The sequence below is a fragment of the Clarias gariepinus genome, chromosome 21, assembly GCF_024256425.1.
Source record: "Clarias gariepinus isolate MV-2021 ecotype Netherlands chromosome 21, CGAR_prim_01v2, whole genome shotgun sequence".
Lineage (NCBI taxonomy): Eukaryota > Metazoa > Chordata > Actinopteri > Siluriformes > Clariidae > Clarias > Clarias gariepinus.
The window spans coordinates 4,132,287-4,143,269 of NC_071120.1; the positions used below are offsets into that span (position 1 = coordinate 4,132,287).

A 10,983-nucleotide genomic window follows, 5' to 3' on the forward strand; every position below is an offset into this window, starting at 1 on the left:
TCTTTCTCAGCAGCAGGGGAATCCTCCTCAGTATCATCCCTGTGCCTTTTTCTCCCGTAAACTGTCGTCCGCCGAACGAAATTATGACATAGGGAATCGAGAGCTACTGGCGATCAAGCTGGCTTTAGAAGAGTGGAGACACTGGTTGGAGGGGGCGGTCCACCCTTTCCTGGTCTTAACTGACCACCGGAATCTAGAATATCTTCGGGAGGCCAAGCGGCTCAATCCGCGACAAGCGCGATGAGCGTTATTCTTTACACGCTTCCGTTTTACCATCAGCTACCGACCTGGAACAAAAAATGGCAAGGCTGACGCTCTCTCTTGCCACTATGACTCGGAAGAAACTCCAGACACCCCAGAAAACATTCTTCCCTTCACCCTGTTTGTTTCTCCGATTCAGTGGGAGATCGAAGAAGAAATTCGTCAGTCTACTATTAATGAACCCTCTCCACCAGACTGTCCAACGGATCGTCTTTATGTCCCAACCACTTTGAGGGATATCCTCCTCCATCAGGCACATGCTTCAATGGGCACTGGTCACCCTGGAATGCATCGAACCCTCTCACTACTGGAAGAACGTTTTTGGTGGCCCCACATGGCAGAACAAGTCAGAAGGTACGTAAGGGGATGTCGGGACTGTGCTACCACCAAGTCGTCCAGACACCTGCCAGCGGGGAAATTGCTGCCTCTTCCCGTTCCCCGGCGTCCCTGGTCACACCTAGGAGTGGATTTTGTCACAGATCTCCCTTGCTCAAAAGGTAATACATGCATTCTAGTAATCGTGGATAGATTCTCTAAATCCTGCCGTCTTATCCCAATGCAGAAACTCCCTTCAGCCAAGGAGACGGCCGAAACACTGTTCAATCAGGTCTTCAGAATCTATGGCCTCCCCGAGGACCTCATATCCGACAGAGGACCCCAGTTCATTTCCAGATTCTGGAAGGCATTCTGCAATCTCCTGGGTGTGACCATAAGCCTGTCTTCTGGATACCATCCTCAGAGCAACGATCAGACTGAGCGTAAGATCCAGGAGATAGGTAGATACCTCCGTACCTTCTGCCATGACCGCCAGCACTCCTGGAGCCAGTTCATCGCCTGGGCCGAGTACGCACAGAACTCACTTCGACACCCCACTACCGGACTCACCCCCTTCCAGTGCGTACTCGGGTACCAACCTCCCCTCTTCCCATGGAACGGAACCCCATCAGAGGTACCTTCAGTGACCCACTGGTTCCAGGAGAGTGAGAGGGTTTGGGACTCGGCTCATCAACAGCTACAACGGGCAGTTCGAAGACAACGCATCGCTGCAGATGTTAGGAGAGCCGATGCGCCGACCTTTCGACCGGGACAAAAGGTATGGCTCTCCAGACGAGATGTCCGTCTTCGACTGCCCTGTAAGAAGCTGAGTCCCAGGTTCATCGGCCCATTCACCATCCTCGCACAGATCAACCCTGTCACATATAAGTTACACTCAAAAAAATGAACATGGCTACCTGTTACATGTACTAAAATGTAATATGTGTTTTGTACATAATAATTTCATGTTTCCAAGATGAACATGAATAAATTATGTTGTATTTACATGAAATTCAACAACTTAACATGTATTGGATTTAATCATGTTGAGATAAACCAAAGAGATCTTGTCACTATGAAAACAGGAAATAGCAAAACCGGAAATATCGCGAGAAGAGAACACAGCGTGTTGAGAAGACAAACGTTTGGCGGGTGTGTGGAAAAGGTAAGCAGGAATTAATTCCCGTCTTTCTAAATAGAAACAAAATACTGAACATAAATGTCACCTGCTGTTTAGCGATGTTTAGTCACGTTATTTTGGTTTAAGCTATTCCTTGTATTTTTAATCACACTTAAAATACCGACGGTTATATGCGCGTGCTTAATCTGCGGTTCGGTTCTGGTTTCGGTCTGTTCTCATGAGTTGTGAAGCGAGAGGAAGAAAGTAAAATATTGTTCATTTGTTAAATTAAGTATCATGAATTTTAATTGAATCTATCTCTGTATTTTTTCACAGGAGTTTGTGACTGAAAGTGTCCTGTCTGCATCTGACTTCAGGAGACCAACCGTCTCTAACGGTCATATTTAAAAGTCATAACGTACAGTTATAAAGTACAAAACTTTCTGTTGGTGTTAAATTTTTTTTTCTATGATTAATACTTATTTGTGGTGTTTTATGTTTTGTACATCTTTTCAAATTGAGACTTCATTTGTAAGTTGCTGCTGGTGTAAAATAAAAAAATCTCCGTTTTATCCCGTTTGTCTTATGCTTCCTTCCTTCACAGTATTCTGTTGACCAGGGCTTGAAATTTAAATTTACTTGAGTTAGATCAACTTAATTTACAACTGAAAAATGTGTTGTACCAACGCTATTCATTTATGTTAACAGTATTACAGTATGTTGGACGCAGCTGTAGTAAATAAGTTAAATGAACCTAATAAAATTAATTTGACTGAACCTAAGAACATTAAGTTGGGCCAACAAAATTGCTTAACGCTGAAAGAAAGCCATTAAATCAGGTGGAAATTCTTTCCATAATTTAATTACGTTCATTCTACAAGTTATTATTTTGAGTGTAAGTCTTTCCCCACCTACCGAATTCACCCCACCTTTCACGTCTCACTTCTAAAACCTTATCACTCACCCAGTTTTCCTGTGTCCACAGAGTCTGGTTCCGAAGACGAGCCCCCCCCGCACTGGATCTGGAAGATGGAACGATCTACGCCGTAGAAGGGATCCGAAAGTCCCGCCGTCGAGGGGGTCGCCTCGAATATCTCGTCGACTGGGAGGGCTACGGCCCTGAGGAAAGGAGTTGGGTCCCACGGGACGACATCCTCGACCCAAACCTCCTCAGGGAGTTTCACCAACAACACCCGCTCATGCCAGCTCCCAGGGGAAGAGGACGTCCGCCCCGACGACGGTTCCTGCGGCCCTCAAGAGCGGTCCGTGGAGGGGGGGGTTCTGTCACGGAAATGCCAGGCTCCACCCTCAACCTTCGTTCCCGATCTCCTGAGTTTTGAGCACACACCTGACCCTCATTAGCACCACACTTTATATACACATCACTTCCCCTCACTCAGCGTCTGACTTCCCATGAGGCTACAGACTCCGTCACGCACCTGGTCATCCCTCTGTGCCGTGTCGTCCATTTCTCCTCGCCTCCTCTCGTCTCCTCGTTCCTGTTCCTGCCTGCCTTTCCGTGCTCCCGATCTACTCGTCACTCCACCAGTTCGCCGACTCACATCCACCAGCTTCACTCTCAATACAGCTAAGACTTTCCGGTTTATTCATTCCGTGTTTACAATACTTCACCCACTTTCAATAAACACGCCCGGTTGGGTTCACTACTAAGATCATTGTCTGTTGAGTCTGTGTTCCCGTAACAATACCTTGGTATGAATGGCACGGTATAGTATTTATTGAATCAATTACAGGAAAAATCACAGATCATTTACAAACCATCACCTCTTGATATACAGTGGTGTGAAAAACTATTTGCCCCTTCCTGATTTCTTATTCTTTTGCATGTTTGTCACACTTAAATGTTTCTGCTCATCAAAAACCGTTAACTATTAGTCAAAGATAACATAATTGTACACAAAATGCAGTTTTTAAATGAAGGTTTACGTTATTAAGGGAGAAAAAAACTCCAAATCTACATGGCCCTGTGTAAAAAACTGATTGCCCCCCTTGTTAAAAAAAAACTTAACTGTGGTTTATCACACCTGAGTTCAATTTCTGTAGTCACCCCCAGGCCTGATTACTGCCACACCTGTTTCAATCAAGAAATCACTTAAATAGGAGCTACCTGACACAGAGAAATAGACCAAAAGCACCTCAAAAGCTAGACATCATGCCAAGATCCAAAGAAATTCAGGAACAAATGAGAACAAAAGTAATTGAGATCTATCAGTCTGGTAAAGGTTATAAAGCCATTTCTAAAGCTTTGGGACTCCAGCGAACCACAGTGAGAGCCATTATCCACAAATGGCAAAAACATGGAACAGTGGTGAACCTTCCCAGGAGTGGCCGGCCGACCAAAATTACCCCAAGAGCGCAGAGACAACTCATCCGAGAGGCCACAAAAGACCCCAGGACAACATCTAAAGAACTGCAGGCCTCACTTGCCTCAATTAAGGTCAGTGTTTACGACTCCACCATAAGAAAGAGATTGGGCAAAAACGGCCTGCATGGCAGATTTCCAAGGCGCAAACCACTTTTAGGCAAAAAGAACATTAAGGCTCGTCTCAATTTGGCTAAAAAAACATCTCAATGATTGGCAAGACTTTTGGGAAAATACCTTGTGGACCGACGAGACAAAAGTTGAACTTTTTGGAAGGTGCGTGTCCCGTTACATCTGGCGTAAAAGTAACACAGCATTTCAGAAAAAAAACATCATACCAACAGTAAAATATGGTGGTGGTAGTGTGATGGTCTGGGGTTGTTTTGCTGCTTCAGGACCTGGAAGGCTTGCTGTGATAGATGGAACCATGAATTCAACTGTCTACCAAAAAATCCTGAAGGAGACTGTCCGGCCATCAGCACACCAGCAAATCCACCTCTGAATGGCTGAAGAAAAACAAAATGAAGACTTTGGAGTGGCCTAGTCAAAGTCCTGACCTGAATCCTATTGAAATGTTGTGGCATGACCTTAAAAAGGCGGTTCATGCTAGAAAACCCTCAAATAAAGCTGAATTACAACAATTCTGCAAAGATGAGTGGGCCAAAATTCCTCCAGAGTGCTGTAAAAGACTCGTTGCAAGTTATTGCAAACGCTTGATTGCAGTTATTGCTGCTAAGGGTGGCCCAACCAGTTATTAGGTTCAGGGGGCAATTACCTTTTCACACAGGGCCATATAGGTTTGGATTTTTTTTCTCCCTAAATAATAAAAACCACCATTTAAAAACTGCATTTTGTGTTTACTTGTGTTATCTTTGACTAATAGTTAAATGTGTTTGATGATCAGAAACATTTTGTGTGACAAACATGCAAAAGAATAAGAAATCAGGAAGGAAGCAAAAAGTTTTTCACACCACTGTATATGCATGAGACCCAGTACACATTTAGATCTCAACACAGTTGTTGTGGGATTTGCTAAACAGAAAATCTGTTATTTTGCGTTAAATACACCCTGTTTGAAAAATACAAACAGGATTTATATGGTTTTGATCAAACAGGGTCCAGTATAATCACAAGACAATGAGGATCTAACATTGTGAAGAGCTGTTTGATATCTTAGGCCTTGTTCACACGGGCATTAAAATCGAGCGTTTTTCCTGCGTTTGTAAGAACATGTACTGAAATAGGGAACATGTACTGAAATAGGTTGCTGAGAACAGAGCTAGTTTTTACCAGGTAAAAGTAGTGTTTTTTTTACACAACCATTGAGAATTTCAAATTCAAATTCAAATTTTATTTGTCACATACACAGTCATACACAGTACGAAATGTAGTGAAATGCTTATACGACTGCCAGTGACCCTGAAAGAGAATTAAAGTTTACAATAAGAAATAAATATGAATAAAAGAAATACAATAGAAAAATTAAATAGAAAAATTAAATTAAACTAGGAAAAATAGAACTAAAAATAAAAATAGAAATATGCTAGGAAAAATAGAACTAAAAATAAAAATAGAAATATGATGTACATAAAAATAGAAATATACTGTACAAATTGAAATATACTGTACTGAGAAATATACTGTACAAATTGAAATATACTGTACTGAAAAATATACTGTACAAATTGAAATATACTGTACTGAGTGTGCAAATATGCATAGAACAAAGTGTCTTTGTGCAAAGGTTATTAAAGTGTCTTTGTGCACTGGTCCAGGATGTAAACGTACAACATGTAGTGTAGATATGAAGGAAGGTGTGCGTGTAATTGTCCATAGTGTCCATGGATGTAAAAAGATTGATTGATTGATCAATTATGAAAAGATTTTTAATTAAATATATTACAAACTTTTCATTAGGACCCTAAAGATCATATTAACATTTAATGTAAAAATGTTTCTGGATGAACCCTTTGGTGCACCTGCTGTCTGTATAATTTAGTCTGTGCTGTTGGAAGCTCTGGTGTTGATTTCAGCACTATAAATAAACAGGCCTTCTGGGCGCTTCCCTGTTACACAACACCGGATCAAAACAACCACCGCCTTTGTTCTACATGACCTTTTATGAAATGTAAATATTACTCCGCACGACATGTTATACCGAGCAGATGAAATGTTCAATTTTAAATATTTATATCATGACACAAGCACGTAATTCTGTGCTCACCAGCCGAATAAAAGCCTTAAATAAAATATATATTTTATTATTATTTTACCAAAAGTTAAAGTAGATACGAAGCTTACATGGGCTAACAAACATTTAAATAACACAGCTTTATAATTATTTATTAATTTTAATATTTAAACTCACCCGATGATGAAAGATGAACAACGCATGTGATAAAAAGCAGTTTAGCTCCGCAGTCCTTCATTTTACCTCGTATAATTTAAACAAATAGCAATAAACAACTAAATAATAATAAAAAAAATGAAAAAGATAAAATTAAAGGACCGCGGTGAAGTTGGTTTTATTTTACTGCGGTAAAGCCAGCCGCGGTTCAGAAAAACACGGTCAAGCCAGCCGCGATTGATTTTAGTGTGCGCGCATATTACAGTGATTACGGTAGTTTCAGGAAGAACAGAGAGAACGCGCTTTGATATAAAACGTGGACAGTATGGACAATTACACGCACACCTTCCTTCATATCTACACGACATGTTGTACGTTTACACCACGATTGTAATGTGATATAAAAAGAAAAAAATATCATGTTTCGAAACTGGTGTTTTGCATTTTTTGTTTTTCTTATTGTTTATAGGTGCGATGTCTTTGACACTTGTCTTTCTTTGAATAATGTTTTCTGTATATTTCTTCTTCTACAGTCAGTGTAAATGTAGTTGTGTTTACAGATAAATTATATGCAAATGGAAGACAAAATCAATTATATACTCATTTTAAATCCCTCAGTTGTGTATTCATTTGTCACTGTTCTATAATTTCTGTTATTTTGGAGTGCATTCATTAGGTGTAATGTCTGCAATGAAAGTAAATAGCAAAATATGTTTACAATAGGTTTAAAAGTCTGAATCAGAAATCAATAATTATCATAAAGATGATATCAAGAATAATGACATTATTACACTTCAGAGGCCTATACAGACGTCATTTCTAATAAGTTGAAAAAAATAACGGCCAATTCTCATAGGGGGCGTCCCATACTATATACACACCTCATATGAAAATATTTTACTGCAGCATTTTTGAGAAATTGGACATTATTACACTTTAAAGGGGTATAGAGACCCCATTTCTAATAAGTAGAAAAAAACAACCACCAGTTCTTATTCAGGACGTCCCACACTATATGCACACATTATCTCAAACTATTTTACTGCAGTGTTTATAGATATGTGACATTATTACCCTTAAAATGCCTAAAAAGTTTCCTTGGCCTTTGCCTACACATACTAGTATTCTTTATAATTAATTTTAAATGCAAGCCCTTAGAAACAAAAAAGAAAGGGTTGATGGATGAATTTCCCACAATGTATTACACTTTATTTTGGGGCCTAACAGTTTAACACAGTAGTTTTTATAAATGACAGCGAAAGTCTGTAAAAGTAAACTTTCCAGTAGAGGGCAACAATGTGTTTAAGTCTTATTTCCGTTTCCTCATTTTAAGCAGGTAAATAAATAAGCATTAGTTTCTCTGAAATATTTCATAGATTTTTCAGTGAAGCCATTAAATAAGTTTGTTCAAAATAAAATATGTGTTGTAATAGTAATTTGCTGTTCATTACTATTATTGTAAATATTTCATTGCCCACCAGAACATACTTCTTTTCCACCTTTGGAAAGGTAAGATGACATTAATGATGACATCATATTACTTTTATGAAGTAATACATTTTTTTGTTTCCGTTATATCAGTCTATTAATAAAGTTTGTCATATTTACATTTTCCACACACAGGGCCGTAACACCCAGATTACGCTTGATGACATAAAGCATGCTCTACAAGGCCATGCTAAAGATCAAAGTGCTTATCTCCCTACTGGCACCTGGGGAACACTTTGCCAGTCTTTGCAAATTCCAAATTCTCTTTGCAACAGAGTAAGATTGAAGAACATTGCACAGGCCCACCTACAGGTAATATTTCAACGAGAGAACAGGGATGAGGATATGTGTATTAAGTTTCTTTTCAAGTTTATACTTACGATGGGTCAACGTTTAAGGTAATATAGAGATGCATAGACATTAAATCAAGTAATGGAACAGTAAAAACATAGTAATTATTGTCTGGGGCATATGTTGTTACACACTAACTTTGGTGTTGCATTCAGTTAGCGTCTTAATAAGTAAGTTAATAATACTTCAATTTGGTTTGTCTGGGGTTGAGCATTTTACAAATTACACCATTGTATTTCCAAGGAGCCTCCTCTTGACAATCCAGAGGATAGAGATGTTGGGGAAGCTGAGTTTCCTTCAGTCAGGGTAATATCAAAGATTTTTGGAAAACAGGTGGCATACACTTTTCCTCATAAACACTTTAACTTGTGTGTTTTTCTGTATGTTCTAGTGGTCTCCTGCACACAGTCCTTCAAGTCCACATAAAACCGACATACAGTAGAGTCTGAGGACAAGGATGTTGCTGGAGCTGAATCTCCTTCTTCCAGGGTGAGATCTTTGCTAATAAAGAATACCAGTGACAGAGATAATATAGCACTCTACCAGTACAGTTCTCAAAAGAAGCTTTGATGGTACCCTGTTATCCTCATAAACACTTTAACTTGTGTGTTTCTCTGTATGTTCTAGTGGTCTCCTGCACACAGCCCTTCAAGTCCACATGAAACCGACATAGAGTCTGAGGGCAAGGATGCTGCTGGAGCCGAATCTCCTTCTTCCAGGGTGAGATCTTTTTGCAAATTGACTTAACAAATTTGATATGCAGTTATTTTTTATCTAATTTTAAAGTAATTTACAACAATGATTCAATTTGTGTATATCCATTACACTTACCAAAATTTACTTACTGAATTTCAAGAGTCTCATTTTTTTATTGTCCGTAATGTCACTTTTTTATATAGCACACACAGGACTCTAACAATTCATCAGCACCTTCTTCTGAGTACAATGGTTCATCTGACAACCTTTTTTTTTAAATATACCTTGCCGACAGGCCCATGTTTTTTTTTTATTGATAGAAAGGATTGGACAGACCTATGTAAACAACAGGTTGGACGCCAGTTCAAAGACCTACAATGGACAAATGTAATAGCAAAAGGAATACGTTCTGTCCACCCGTATTGCAGCATAGCATTCAAAAGGCATACAGTCAAAACGAAAGTGTCAAAAAGAAGAGGGCCTATATTCCATTGCCTGGCCTTTTGCAGATTTGCAGATTGCCATGTTTGTATTGAGGTGATTGTAAATGACGAAAGTACTCTGAAAGCCTGGGTGACATTTCAGGGAGTGGAGGTTTGCCATAGTATGGCTGAATTACAAACAAGACCCATACGAGCTAATGAGAGAGACATTATTGGCAAGCAGTTAGAGACAATCCTTCCAAGAGCCTTACATTTACAGTCTCTGGAAAAAATCTAACCTAGTGTCTTCGAATCAGGATGTCGAGACCAAGCACCCACACCTGAAGTCTTTAAAAATATAGCTTTCAAAACACGGAAAAAATTCAGAAGACATGACAATGAACTGTTAAGTCTTCAGAAAATGGTGGAAGAAAAAACAGATGAAGATAATGATGTATTACAGAAGGTGCTCTTACATCCCAAAGGAGTAATGCTATGGTCCAAAGCCACAATCCGGCTTTTCCATCAGAGATGCAGAGATGATGTTGTGTATATCGATGCCACAGGAAGCATTATACAGAAAGTACAAGGAGAATCAGCACCCATATATGTGTACGAGTTGGTGGTGAGACATCCTATTAAAGGCCGCTCTCCCATCCCTGTAGCAACTTATGTAACCTGCCACCACACCACTGCATCTGTACTATTTTTTCTGGAATCATTTCAAACTGATTATTAGAAGTTGTTTGGGAAAAAATCAGTGCGGAGACCAGTGATGATAATGTGTGATGGGTCCCTTGTGCTAATGCAGTCTATTGCATACACTTTCTGCAAACTTCCTTTGGAGAGATTGATCTGCATGTACTATGACATCATCACTGGACAGTTGAAAGATATCAGGAAGATGCCAATTCTTCATCGCTGCCTAAGCCACATTATGAAGAATGCGAAAGTGTTCTGCAAGAAACAGTAACTTTGTATTTGTTATGTTTAAACAGTTAGGAAAGTAACATAATGAATTAATATTAAATTAGGCAAATAAAGTGTAATTTTCAATTAACCTTTCAGAATTTCTGACAGTACTATATGTTAAACTTACATTTGTCCTTTGTTTGTCAGTTCCCCAAAACACTACAGACTGTCCATGCATCTTTTTGGACTCCTGACAAGTGCTGCCACACTGATGGAGATGGATGACATCATTATTAGCATGACAGTTGTGTTCTCCAGCTCCCACAGTGGTGACAATGTTCAAAAGCACTTCCAAAATCTTCAGAACAGGATGGAGAGAATGGGCATGTATAAAGGAAGTTACTGTGGTGACAATGACTTTCAGGTTTGTGACACAGCCTAATAGTGTTTTTTAGAGTTGCTTTAAAGGTAAATTTAAATTTAAGTTGATAAAGTGTGCATCACTGACTTTTTATTGTTGTGAAGCTGTACTAAATGCTATATAAATAAGGTAATGACTTTAATAAAGTTATTATTTTTCCTCAGGGGGCTGTAAAGAAAACGGACACTTTACCTACCAAACATAGGATTAAAACAAAGTACATGAACTATGGACCATGCTGGCAAGGAAAAGACCCCTCCAAAAAAA

The 10,983-nt window shown here is 39.3% G+C and overlaps 1 protein-coding gene across 1 annotated transcript in view; it reads right to left on the minus strand.

Moving 5' to 3' along the window:
- The window catches only part of LOC128509546 (BOLA class I histocompatibility antigen, alpha chain BL3-6-like), a 32,323-nt gene extending 25,802 nt beyond the window's left edge, over positions 1 to 6,521 (minus strand). Inside the window, exon 1 of the mRNA XM_053481320.1 lies at positions 6,448 to 6,521. Coding sequence (XP_053337295.1) covers positions 6,448 to 6,508 — 61 coding nt within the window. The 5' untranslated portion in view covers positions 6,509 to 6,521. The remainder of the gene's footprint in view (positions 1 to 6,447) is intronic.
- Between the last annotated feature and the right edge of the window lie 4,462 nt (positions 6,522 to 10,983).